The following is a 14,468-nucleotide window of genomic DNA, read 5'->3' on the forward strand; positions in this document are numbered from 1 at the left end:
GCTGTAAACATGTTTTCATCAGCTGTAAAATTGGCCAATTTTGCATTGCAGTCAGTGTACATCTGCATTTCCTGAAGCCAGCCCCCCAAAGGCGAGTCGATGAATTACAGTTTCAGCTACTTCCGTTTTCTCTACACGAGAGAGAGCAGGAGGTTTCCACTTGGTGCCAACGTTATCATCGTCGGCTGTTATAAATCTAATACAGTTACGGAGTTTGCGTCAGACCTCTAATGCCGTAATCTGTTTAGCAAACAAATGGTAGGTTTGTGTGACACTGATGTTGTTTTAGTCAGTGAAGTGTGCGCTCGTGTTAATGAACTGGGCTAAATGACCCGGCTCCACGCATCCTTCATCCTTCAACACCTCGGTCTCCACAGCAACATGGCCGGCAAGCTGTGTCAATCAATCCCAGCATGCTGTTCTCCTTCATTAGAGTTAATGGAATTCGCGGTGTGGATCGGCTCTTGATTGAGCGTGCCTGCGACGGCGTTCATCTGTCAGACGGAGCATGACGAGAGCAGGGGAACTCAATGTAAATGTTGCCATAAAAGAAATGGATTCTTATGGGTCATGAGCAATTTAGCGTAGTTACACTGTTCTGAGGACAGAACAAAGCCGTCAGTGTGTGCGAGAGAGAGGTGGTGTTTAATGAGTCTTTTATTGTTTATAATTACACCCTTATGTTCTGTGCCGAGTGTGTGTGTGTGTGTGTGTGTTTTGTGTGCGTGTGTTTCTTAATGAATTACATTGCAGAAGTGCTTCATTATGTGATCACTACAAATCCCCTTCACCATAAATGGACTAATATTCACATAATGTTCATCTTGCGTTCACCTAACATCTAGCTAACATTGATCTAACATTCATCTAACATTTTGATGTGTCTTTTCATTCCAGCCTCACCGTTGTGTCATAATGTTATGCAGATGAGTCTCTTGCATTGAGTCTCTAGCATCTCTAGCAAGATCACAGGTTTAATCACTTATTATCATTTAGTTTCACTTACAATTAAAATAAGCAAGGGTATGTTTGCACATCATTATTTTTTATTTAAAAAATGAACTTTTTTTGTGCATTTAGGCTATTTATTTTTCCGACAGAGGTGATTTAAGTGTGTGAAATTTTGAATTTTTAAAAATCAGATTTTATAGTGAGCGTTTTTGAAAATCATATAATTACAGGTATTTTATTTTTTAAAACAATTTTTTAGTTAAAACATTGTTTATGTGTGAAATAGGGATGCTCATAACTGATTCACTGTTAACCGAAAGGGTGCATTTTTAACTGACTAATGGTATCAGTTAAACTATTTATATATATATATATATATATATATATATATATATATATATATATATATATATATATATATATATATATATATATATATAGTAAATCAGAGCATGCTTCAACACCGCTCATAAACACAACAAATAGGCTAAAGTTTTAATGATTTAGTGTACAACCAACAAACCAATTTACAAATAACAGTTATTAATAGCTCTTATGAAATATCTATTTTTAAAATCAAATTTATAACCTACGAATCAAACAATTCCAAAGATTATCTTAATTTTTGCATAATGATAACTTTGCGCAAAAACTGATGCTTTCATTTTGTAGCTTATAACACATGTATGCAAATTGTATGCAAATTATTGCAATATCATATGTAAACAAAAAAAAATCTTAAATGCTATTGTAGGCTATACTTTACAAATAGTCAACATATGGACCTTGTCATTGTCTTTTATAACACGCAGCGCACGTACATAAACCATGAGTGAGAGAGGAAATAAAAGCACACAAGCTCTAAGGTAAAATCAGAAGCTCAGGATATAATCTTTAAAACAATGACTTCTATTAAAAATGTTGACAGAGGTTTGTGATACAAGAATAACAGCGGAGCATTAATTAAATGCATATTGTCCGTGGCGGAAGAAATTTTAAAAGAATTTGACGAAAGAAAAAACATATGATGATAAAAAACAGCCAACGGTTGTCCTTAAAAAGGATTTCGTCAGTGTTTTCGTTTTGTAATCTAAATTTGTAATTTAAGTGAACAAATTCTGGGGCAGGCCTATTCATTTTACTCTTTCTATTTAATTGTATTTTAAAATGCAATATTTAATGTGTCAGACACAAAACAGACACATATTTTTTTATTATTAAATAATAATTTAATATTAAACTAACCAGTAAATGGTTAATATTGGATTAATTAACGGCGGTGGTCGGTTGGTAAAATTAGCCGAAATGAGCATCCCTAGTGTGAAACAATTGATTTAACAATGTTGTCAACTGTGAGGGAAATCGCTTAATTACAAAAAGAAAAAAGTTTTAAAAAGTAAATCGTTGTCATGTACTGTAAATGTTCCCTAAAAAAATTATATAATCAATAAAATAACAAAACATAATATATATTTAATATAAATTAATTTAAAAAAACTAAAGCGTAACATATGAAACTAAACATACACTACCTGACAAAAGTCGATTTCGACTTCAAAAGTCGTCGATCCCACATGTACGAGCAACCAATAACAACTTGACTTCTAGTTGATCATTTGGAAAAGTGGCAGAAGGCAGAACTTTACGATTGAACTGCATCCCAATCATTACAAATACTGCCGAAGACCTATTGCAACTCACATGAACACAAGATTCTTAGAAATCAGTCTAGAAGTTTGGTGAAGGAAAAATCATGGTTTGGGGTTACAAGTTTCTAAAAGCAAAGGTCTAGGTGCTCCAGGATTGGCCATCCCAGTCACTAAACATGAACATTATTGAGCATGTCTGGGGTAAGATGAAGGAGGAGGTATTGAAGATGAGTCCAAAGATATTTGATAACCTCTGGGAGTCCTACAAGAACGCTTTTTTTGCCATTCCAGATGTCTTTATTTATATGTTATTTAAGTCATTGCAGAGATGTATGGATGCAGTCCTCCAAGCTTACTGGCCAAATAAATATTTATAAATAAAGGCATGATATTTCATTTTGGTAAAATAAACATAATCTAGAGGCCTTTACCTTTCATATAAGCCACTTCGGATACCAAATGATCAACTAGAAGTCAAGTTATTATTTGCTGTTGTTAATCTTGGATAGGCGACAAGAATTTTGTCAAGTAGTGTTTAAAATATAAAAATGAATTAATAACAACTACAATGGCACTACAACATAACAAAATTAATCTAGCATCAAGAAAATGAGGGTTTATTTTTATTAAGCATATATTTTTTAATTTAATGTTATTTACATCTAAACTGATTTTCTTTTTTAAACCTGTAAAATATAGCCCGTCACTTTTTATTTACGTTTGCAGTTTGCTTCTTGGAATTAATGTCAAGTAGAAACTAGAGAAATAGATCCTAAAATAATTGCAAAATAAATGTTTTAATGATGTGGTCATATAAATAATGGATAACAATTTTCTAATAATCATCGAGGGCCGTAATGAAGCTGTAATTTTGTTATGAAGAGCAATAACTAACTCCATGAATATTTTATGGGTCATAATCTACTCTAATGGTTTCATTAACGGCAGTAATGCGCTAAAGGTCAGAGCACTGGTAATAATGTCACATTCAAACACACATTTCTGCACAAATGTCACAGACCTCAACGCAAAAAAACAACTCTGAGACCTGGTAAGTGCTTGGCTTGAGTGTTTTGTTTGTCCATACATCCATAACGATCTTTTCATAATGCGTTGTTACTTTTACCTGCTTGTGTTAAATTGGCACGGTAATGACTCCTGTTTGTGTTACAGTCCAACTGCAGCTCTCAGTCTTCATCTGGCCGTCATTCGGTGTCTGTGGAGGTCCAATTGCAGAGGCAAGAAGCCAGAGATGCTTTCACACACGCACAGAGACAGTACAGCTCACTACCACGGTATGCGTTTGTGACTAATCTAGTTTATTGGTCTTCTTGTTGTTATTTATAGGGTGAAAAGCTCAAACAGCCCCATGCCGTTTAAAGAAAATGAGTACTTGTGTTCGGCAGGGATGCATAAAATTGATCAAAACAGACAGCGAAGGCATAACGATTATATTTCAATGCTGCCTGAAAACAGTGGATTTATGTGTGTTCAACTTGTAATTACTATCTGCTCGATTTTATATAAACACACAAGTTCTTTGATATGTAACTGCTGTACTTTCAGTTTCACAGAGAGCTAAATATTAATGGCTGTATGCAAAATTCAGGAACTTTTGTTATATTAGCAATGCCCTTGGCGATTAAGTGAACTCCTGTCAACTATTTTTTGCTTACACTTACACTTGTGCACTGCACACATAACATAAGAGACTGAATATGGATAGCAATTTAAAGTAAATACTATTTTGAATCATAATGAAGCTTGATTTAATCTGCTGTGGTAGTTTTATTGTTGTTTTATTTTTGTTAGTAGTATACTTCAGTACACCACAGCTTACTGTAGTAAATCGAAAATATACTACAGTATTTATTACAGGTTATCAGTTCACTACATTTAAAGTCAGAGTTATTAGCCCCCTTTTTATTTATTTTTTTAAATGTTTCTCAAACAATGTTTAACAGAGTAAGGAAATTTTCACAGTTTGTCTGATAATATTTATTCTTCTAGAGAAAGTCTTATTTGTTTTATTTCCACTAGAATAAAAGCAGTTTTTTATCTTTTAAAACCCATTTTAAGGTCAAAATTTTTAGCCCCAATAAGCTATATTTGTTTTCAATATTCTAAAGAACAAACCATCGTTATACAATAACTTGCCTAATTACCCTAACCTGCCTAGTTTACCTAATTAACCTAGTTAAGCCTTTGAATGACACTTTAAGCTGTATAGAAGTGTCTTGAAAAATATCTTGTCATATTGTCATAATAATGATAAAAATATATATATAATGGCAATATTATTGTGTTATAGCTTAAATAAACTTTATCAAGCAAAAACAGCATTACGCACACATATTAATACAGCTGTTGACCGTTAAAATTTTTAAACCAACTGGTTGAGTTATTAAATAAATACCAAATAAAAGTTAAAAATAACCCAACAACGCACCAAATAATTAACTCAACTGGTTGAGTCATTAATAAATAACCTAATAAAGGTTAAAAATAACCCAACAAAGCCGCAAACATGTTTAACTCACCATTGGGTTAAATAATTAACTCAATGTTTTTTAGAGTGCATCATTTTTCTTTCCATGGATGCTTTGATATTTCAATACAGAATTGCTGCTTTAGTAATATCCTGAACATTGTAAGCATATCTCATGTGCTATAAAAAGGCTCTTAGGAGTACATGTAAATAAATGCTTGGTTCCACATAGTTCCTTCATGTTGTTCCAACACAGATTAAGTTAACTTGATTGTTTTTACAAATTTAAGAGGACTGAACATTAAACAATTAAGTTGTCCCAAAAAAACTCAAGAATTGTGTTGATTTGGCTCATTTTAAATGAGAAGTTTAAAGAAGCAGTAAAAATACTTTTTTGAGTGTAAGTGCTTTACACATTAAACTGCTTAGTAACTGTTAGGATTTTTCTAAAATTAAAATCTTACATAAAGCCCATTTTAACACAGCATTTTCCCCCTGTGTGTAGCCACCCTCGTAAGACCCCCACCCCAGCGTCAGAGAGCGAGTGGGAGAGGACGGGTCCATCTGTGGACGCTTTCCAGGCAGCTAAAGACAGCGGTCGATACTCCAGCTACCAGGGCCCTCGTTCTGTCCCGCGCACCGTTCCCCGTCACGGCTGCAGGAATGGCTTCTCTGCTGCTCCAGGATCTTCCAGTTCCTCTGTGGGCAGCGGATACAACGCCCGAGTACTTCTGGAGGCCCAGGAGCTCCTGCGACAGGAACAGAGGCGCAGGGAACAGGAGATGAAAGGAAGAGGCCCGTCAATCCGGGTGGACTACGAATGCCAGGATTCCAAAGGACCCCAGAGACAGGACGTCCCGCCTTCCCCTTCCCAGGTTGTCCGACTCAGCCGCATACACACGCCTGAGAAGACACGGCCATTTTTGTCATGAGGAAAAAAAAAAAGGTAGAAACTTTTAATCGTGCGCCAGTCGGATTCCCAGAGTGCCTTGACTTTATGATGTCATGGTGGCCCGGCCCAATCTGACAGCTCAATGGTGGATCCGGAGGCAAGATGTCTTTTGATTCGCTGTAGTAGAGATGCTCTGACAATCAGCCAGACCTGTAGAACTCAAACAGAACGAACCGTTTTCCTGCTTTGCACAGGTTTTTTAAGGAAGTTTTGTGAAGTAGAGCTTTTTAAATTCAGGTTCATCAAATGAATTCTTCCACACCAGAGTTAATCTTGTGTTTGATTTAGTCTGGGTCATCACAAACAGGAGGCCCAGAAAAAGCTAGCGGCGCCACTGCTTGTAGACCCATGTTTTATAGACCTCGACAAATCTAGGTACAAAACACAGAGTCAAAGTGACGGACTCCTGGGGATCCAGCAGAAAAGAGAAAATCCCAAAAATGCATGGGGAAGGAAATGGGGTCACACATAGCAGGTCATTAATTGATGCTCCTCATTAAATTTTCAGAGCTCTTTTCACACACAGACACAGAATCCACGACCCACTGCTGTCTGCCAGGTGTGTGTGTGTGAGAGTGTGTGCGTGAGTTCCTGTCTCCCAGATGACCCACACTGAATTTTTCATCACACACACCAGCTGCCCCTGTATTGACAGGCCACAGCACTGTGTGAAAGTTCAGACAAAAAGATTGTCTTCCCTTCTCCACTTAAACATGCATAAATGCACACACACAGAGGGGCTGTGTTTGGAATAGTCTACTAGCATACCGCTAGTCCTGTAGTATTTATACTGTGTGCTGTATGAATAAAGGCATTATACACATATGGATGGATGGATGGATGGATGGATGGATGGATGGATGGATGGATGGATGGATGGATGGGTGGATGGGTAGGTGGATGAATGATAGGCTGGATGGATGGATGGATGGATGGATGGATGGATGGATGGGTGGGTGGATGGGTAGGTGGATGAATGATAGATAGATAGATAGATAGATAGATAGATAGATAGATAGATAGATACATAGATAGATAGATAGATAGATAGATAGATAGATAGATAGATAGATAGATAGATAGATAGATAGATAGATAGATAGATAGATAGATAGATGGATGGATGGATGGATGGATGGATGGATGGATGGATGGATGGATAGATAGATGATGGGTAGGTGGATGGACGGATGAATGGATGGAGGGATGGATGGATGGATGATGGGTAGGTGGATGGATGGATGGATGAATGGATGGATGGAATTATGGATGGATGGAGGGATAGATGGATGGATGAATGGACATCATTTTTATAAGATTTCATAAGTGTAATCACAAAAATTTCAACCAATTTTCAAGCTTCTACTGTATGTATATATTGTTGGACTACCAGAATCTGACTGTTTCATTTCATTTTTTGAGTAATTATTTTATTAAAAATAAGTTTATTGAGGGGCCAATTACATTGAACGTGCTTTTACCTTCCAAAAAGGCGAGACACCGCAATGCCTTTTCGTGCGCTTTTTGTGTCGCTAGGCAGCAAGTTAATCAGCTGGGTATTGTGCGCGAGTGTTGCTGTTGATGTTGTATCATTTTAATATGTAATAATATTGTGATATTCAAGATTTGTGAGTTATACAGCACCGGATAACTCAAAACAGCAACCACTAGTCTCTCCTCCATCTTCAAAAGTCTCTGTAGTCGTCTTGACAACACAAACACTACTGTCACCTTAGCAGAAACCCCGCCTCTGCTTTCATTTGATTGGAGAATGAAAAAGACACGAGTGATGTAACGCTTTTTCCAATCAGAGTTCAATTTTTTTAACTGCGAGCGGACATTGCGCAACAGTAAAAAATGTGAGGCGGAGCAGGCGTTTAAAACACGAGACACACAAAACGCTCGCAGCCATTTGTAAATCATTCAAAAAATGCGCCTGTCAATGCAAAAAACACTTTCGGTGTGATCGGCCCCTAATATTGTCACTTTTCATTTTTTACATATTTGCAGCTTGAAGACTATTGAGATCTGCTCTAATAACTATGTTTATATACAGTATGTGGACAGCACATTTCAGTTGTACATATTTATATTTAATAAAAAAAAGCCAAAGTTAAAAGTTATTACATTACTTTACACCACTTGACAAAAGTCTTGTCGCCTATTCAAGTTTTAGGAATAACAAAAAGTAAGTTGACTTCTAGTTGATCATTTGGTATCAGAAGTGATCCAGAGTTCATCAAGATTCTTTGGATTCATCTTCAATGCCTTTTCCTTCATTTAACCCCAGACATGCTCAATAATGTTCATGTCTGGTGACTGGGCTGGCCAATCCTGAAGCACCTTCACCTTCTTTGCTTTCAGGAACTTTGATGTGGAGGCTGAAGTATGGGAAGCAGCGCCATCCTGCTGATAAATTCGCCCTCTCCTGTGGTTTGTAATGTAATGGGCAGCACAAATGTCTTGATACCTCAGGCTCTCGGTGTTGCCATCCCTCTCTTGCACGCCTCCTTCTGAATGTAACCCCAAATCATGATTTTTCCTTCACCAAACATGACTGATTTCTGTGAAAATTTTGTGTCCATGCGGGTTCCATTAGGTCTTCTGCAGTATTTGTGATAATTAGGATGCAGTTCAATCGGAAAAATCTACCTTCTGTCACTTTTCCAAAAGATCAACTAGAAATTAGATATTATTTGTTGCTCTTACAACTGGGATCAACGACAAGACTTGTCAGGTAGTGTAGGGTAAATGGAGTAAAATTGTTAAAAATGTTGGCACATATGCATCATTTGTTTGACTAATGCTAATCGGATTAAATTATGATTGGGTAAAATAACTCTGAATAGCTAGTTTTGAATTTAATTTAATAATGCACAAGAAAGTCTTGAAAACAATTTGATGCACAAATGAAATGTAATTAATTCCAATGCTAATCAATATTGAATGTAATAACATGTCTGCGCAGCATGCTAATATTCTATTTCAAAACAGCCACACAACTCTCTAAAACACCATAAACAGTACACTGTAAAACCCAAAAAGTTAAGGTAACTCAAACAGTTTGAGGAAACCGGTTGCGACAAACTTATTTAAGTTCAAAAACTAATATTAATGAGCACTGTGAACTTAATCCATTTGAGGAAACAAAGCAGTTTAAACACAGTAAAACCAAATAAATCAAGAGAACTCAAACCATTTGACTACTGTAAAACTCAATAACTTAAAGCAACTTAAACCGTTTGAAGAAACTGATCACTACAAACCATTTGAGGTCTAAAAAAATGATCTATATGAGTACTGTGAACTTATTCCATTTAAGTTGAAGTTATGAAGGATTTATTTAACTCATTACTTTAAATGCTGAGTTCAAAACTCATTTCAAATGAGTAGAATTAACTTTCAGTCAATTTTGAGTTAACTACATCTCATTTGATAAAGTTGACTGTTGGATTTTACAGTGTAAATTGATTGATACACTGTAAAAAAAAAATCAGTTTGAGTTGGGACAGCATGAAGAATAACATGAACATTTTTGTTAATTAAAATGGATTGAACCTAAAGCAATTAAGTTGTGCCAAAAAAACTCCCAAAAATTGTGTTGTTTCAGCTCATTTTAAACAAGTAGTTTTAACATATTTTTTAAGTGTATACTGTAAAACATGCTGGGATCTACACAATTCCTTTATGTTGTCCCAACACAAATCGATTAAGTTACCTTAACTGTTTTTGCAAGTTTAAATTCATTGAACATAAAACAATGGAATCTAAGTTACAATGCATCTACATGACATCTAATTATCATTAGATTATTTGTAGACTGCTAGGTTGAGGTTATAAGTGTCTTATAGTCAGTTAAATGTCTGTTGAAGGAGCAGTATCAACAGATAATAAGCAGACAGTCTACTAATACTCAACTGGACCATCAAAATAAAGTGTTACCAACAATTGTGTTGTTAATGGTGTTGTTTCAGCTCATTTTAAATAAGTAGTTTGAACAAACATCATTTTTTAGAGCCTAGTAAGTCTTTCAGGGCCTGTGCTCTGTAAGTGTGACCGAAGCTCAGCCTTTCTGCATTACAGCCCCGCCCCCAACAGCTGCCGAGCTGATGAATCTGAACAAGGGTGATGTGTTGCAGGACTCAGACTGGGACTCGGAGTCTCTGATGGTTCTGGGCTTTGAATCAAAGCTCCCGTTGAGCCGAGACTCTCTCAGACTGGAGTGTAAGAGTCCAGGTCAGCCCTCTGTGTGTGTGTGTGCGCGGGGGCAGTGCCATATGAGCCAGCCGATGCTCGCTTGACACATAACAGTGGGACACATGGTGCGCAACACACTCTGCTGCCCAGGCACAGATGGTTGGGTGCATTTGGTGTATGTGTGTGTGTGTGTTTGTGTGTGTGAATATGAGTACATGAAAAAGCCTCCGTACAACACGACTAAACAATCAAGACATTTTGAAATTGTGTGTGTGTCTTCATTGTTCCTCCAATATGGAAATGAGCTCCTGATCTCGCCCCGCTTTTGTACATTCGCCTCCTTTTTAACTCGTTTTGCACCTTTATAAATGTCAATTTTTTTTCCCCGGATTTAATGAAGAAGCGTTTAAAAAATGTGTCGCCTTTGAAAGCGATTCTTTTATTTATGTGTGTATCCTAGCAAGCGTTTCTGTACGTCGTTCTAAAAAGTGAGAGGTCACGAGCGTGGAGGAGTTTCTGTTAGGTTCGTGTTTGTTTTTTATTTTGTGTTAGTTTGTTTACAGGACTCTGTGCAGGGTTTTTGCTTTTTAGTTTTTGCTTTTGTGTCTGTCCTTTTGTGTCGTTCGTAAGCTGTTTGGAAATTGGACGCTAGAATCGCGGCATCTGTATGAATTGTACAAAACTCTTGTAAAATAATAAAGGAAGGGATGCTCTTCTTGTATACTTTGTGTTTGTGTGTGTGTGAGAGAAGGATAATGAGCTCTACATTGTCTAATGATCATGTTTTTTTTTTTACTTTTCTGTTTTAAAAAATCCAAAAATAAGCAGTTTTCCATATTATGTGATTCATGTTTTTTTTCCTGTTTATTTATGCTTTTGAATTGCATCATGGGACCTGATTTTTCCCTCCAAAGACTTTTAACTTTAAAAAGTTTGAAAAAAGTGACTTTTATTAACATTTTTAATTAGGGCTGCAGAATATGTCGTTTCAGCATCGGTATGCAATGTGATCATTCGCAATAGACACATTGCAGGATGTATGTCATGTTAAGTTTGTATTATAATTAGTGGTGGGCCGTTATTGGCGTTAACGTGCTGCATTAATGCTAGACTCTTATCGTGGGAAAAGAAAAAAAAATATATATATATATATATATATCGCCATTAATCTATTCTCTAAGTTGGGTTGGGTGCTGGATCTATTTTATGCAAGCTAGAATGACTTTCACCTTGATATTTTAGTGCGGATATACCTGACCGGTGAGCCGTCTGAGAAAAAAGTGCCCTTCTGAATGAAATCAGCAGGATGCCTGACTTTAACTGCAGTTCGGCATTTTCACTTTAACTTATGAACATTTTATTCATGCTGCCGTGACAAACTGAGGTATTAGACGCAAATAAGGAGTAAGCACTGGTAAGAGTGTTATGGAATTTAATAACGCACGCCAACTGGAAAGAAAAAAAACTTCCGCAATTTGTGATGTGTGTGTGTGTGTGCGTGCGTGCGTGCGTGCGTGCGTGGTCCTTTACTGACAGCCGCGCGTGTGGATCTTGTCGGAAAATATGGTGAAAAGTCCTACATGATGAAAATAGTTTGATCCCGGTGTTTACTTCAATAATGCCACTAATATCTGCATACTACACATCATAATTCCGTTTCTGTTTAGTTCAGTTTTGACTTTAGTCGGATTAAGGTAATCAAAAATCACTGTTTGGAGCTTATGAAGGCCTACAGTTCAACATTCATGTTTAACTGAATAAACAGCAACACAAGTAAATCTTTTTGAACATCATTTATTTTCATCACTTATTATCATAGTAGAACAGTTTCTCAAGCCGTTTGTGATGCATATTGGAAACAGGAGATGAGCCCCTGGTCTAATGCGCCACCTGGCTTGAGAAACCCGTTCTCAAAGACTTATTATTTGGGTAGCACACATATTCTGAATGCCTTCGGCGGAATTCAAATGAGCCATATGAATGTAGATTAATTCTGAGATTAATCTAGATTTTAAAAAATTAATCTATGCTCACCTATAATTATAATTCATCATTTGCATGTGTTTTTGATGTCTGTGATTGTATAATGCTTTTAAAAGCATTCAGGTATAAGAAATTGTACCACTTGTGACCCTAACTACTGAATTATTGATTTTTATTATTTTTTTAATCATTCTGTTACTCTACCTGAATACTGTTTGACTCGGGACATGATAAACGCTTTATTTCAATTGTATCTTTGTCTTGATGATATTTATAGATTGTTATGCATGAAAATACTCACAAATACAGAAATGCACTGCAAATAGCACAGACCAGGGCTTAGTTTGTGCCAGAACACGCCTGATCCAGATCCATCACCTCTGAAATCTGTTTCAGCACTTTGTTTTACCGATCCCCCTCCTCAACCGCCCTCCTTCCTTCGCTGTTCACTTTCACTTTCTTTCGCGACTCCCCAACCCTCTTCACTTTCATCCGCAACAACCTCCCTTTATTTGTTTTTTGTCCGCGACACTGTCACTGCAGAACCATTCCATTTGATCCAACATTATGAATTCTTTCCACATAGAGATATTAAGTCATTTGGTGAAATTGTATTCATTCATATCGCAATAGATATATCACAAAATAAAAAATACCACAACATTAGAATTTTCCAATATTGTTCAGCCCTAAATTTAATAGTTTAAAATGATATATTGTCTGGGTTGTGTATAATATGGTACAAAAATCTTGAAATAAACTACCAGTACATTTTCTGTTATTTTACAAACATATTTTTTTCAATATATTATTTCTTACACACTATATTATTTCAAACTGCTAAAATGTCAATAAAAGTCACTTTATTAAACTGTAGAGTTGAATTTTTAGCATCAAAAAAAAAAAGCATTGACAGAGCAAAGATCAAGCTTTCCATAATGCAATTCACATCAGTAAATAAACAGAAAACACTTGTGAATCACAAAATATGGAAATTATTTAACAGATTTTCTTCTCTAAAATTTTTTTCTACCTGTGATTTGAGTTATTTTGTTGACTGCTGTCCTGATCATGACATTTTTGCTGATCCTGATTTCTTTTTTTTTTAGAACATTCATTTGCTTTGCATAGTTAGTCATTCAGTCATTGATGTAGAACATTGTTGAGGAAAGTTACATTTGAAAGTAATGCATTACATTATTGAGTTATTGTCCAAAAAAAGTAACTAGTTGCGTTACTTAGTTACTTTTTATGGTAAGTAATTCATTACGTTACTTTTTATAGTTACTTTTTATTAACTGGCTGAGGCTTGAGCTCATTCAGAACATGTTTTTTTTTTCTTTCTTTTTTAATAAAAGAGCTCTGCAATTAACAACGCACTGTAAAACCTACACTTACATTTACCTTTAAAAAAAACACATGAAAATATATTTTAGGATAATATTATCTGAGAACTTCCTGACCCCAGAGCAATACATGCTGAATATACAGATTATTGAAAGTTTAAAGCTACTTTTGTTTTATTTGTCTTAAGTCAAATCGCTGTCTTTTGAGACTATAAACCTTTTTTCCTTTTCTCCTATCTGATCAAAATAATGAACACATTCTCTCATTGACTGCATGATTCATTGTGACTACTTTAATTTTAATTCAGCTTTTCATTTTAAAAGCTCAAAAATTCAACTAAAAAGTATCTTAAATATTATTGCTTATTTTTTTTAAGTAATACTTTACTCATTACTTAGAAAAGTGGTATTATTACTCAGGTTACTTGTAATGCAAAACCCCCAACACTATTGGAGAAAAGGTCACCGGGTCAGAGGTCAGTCAAAATAGAAAGCCTGTTCAGTTTTCACCCCGCTTTCCTTCAGATCGATATGATTAACAGAAATAAGGAACATAAACCAATTCTTATTCAGGAAAAAATCTAGTACAATTATTTTCATCGTGTTTGAATTCAATAACAGCTTTAGATGTAATGGACGCTTTTAATTTATTTTTACATGCACAAACAACAGCAGCCTAAATAACAGAACATCATTGTCTAATTTATATGAAATCAACAAACACAAATATGTTTCACTTAACAACAAAATAAATAACCTTGTCATGTAGCCCATAATTTTTTTATTCACTTTATAAGCTCAAGATGATAGCATTAAGGACAGCATATTTTTAAAAAAGTGATATTATAGAATCTTATAGGATATCACTTTTCACTCCGGTAAATCATAATCGAGAATTAGAT

At 35.6% G+C, this 14,468-nt stretch overlaps 1 protein-coding gene across 1 annotated transcript in view; it reads left to right on the forward strand.

Moving 5' to 3' along the window:
* Positions 1-6,456, forward strand: part of pard3ab (par-3 family cell polarity regulator alpha, b) — a gene marked incomplete at its 3' end in the record, with an annotated part of 183,199 nt that extends 176,743 nt beyond the window's left edge. Inside the window, 2 exon segments of the mRNA NM_001423693.1 lie at positions 3,774-3,895; positions 5,594-6,456. Of these exon segments, the coding sequence (NP_001410622.1) occupies positions 3,774-3,895; positions 5,594-6,020 (549 nt within the window).
* Between the last annotated feature and the right edge of the window lie 8,012 nt (positions 6,457-14,468).

This window comes from Danio rerio, chromosome 2 (assembly GCF_049306965.1).
Source record: "Danio rerio strain Tuebingen ecotype United States chromosome 2, GRCz12tu, whole genome shotgun sequence".
Lineage (NCBI taxonomy): Eukaryota > Metazoa > Chordata > Actinopteri > Cypriniformes > Danionidae > Danio > Danio rerio.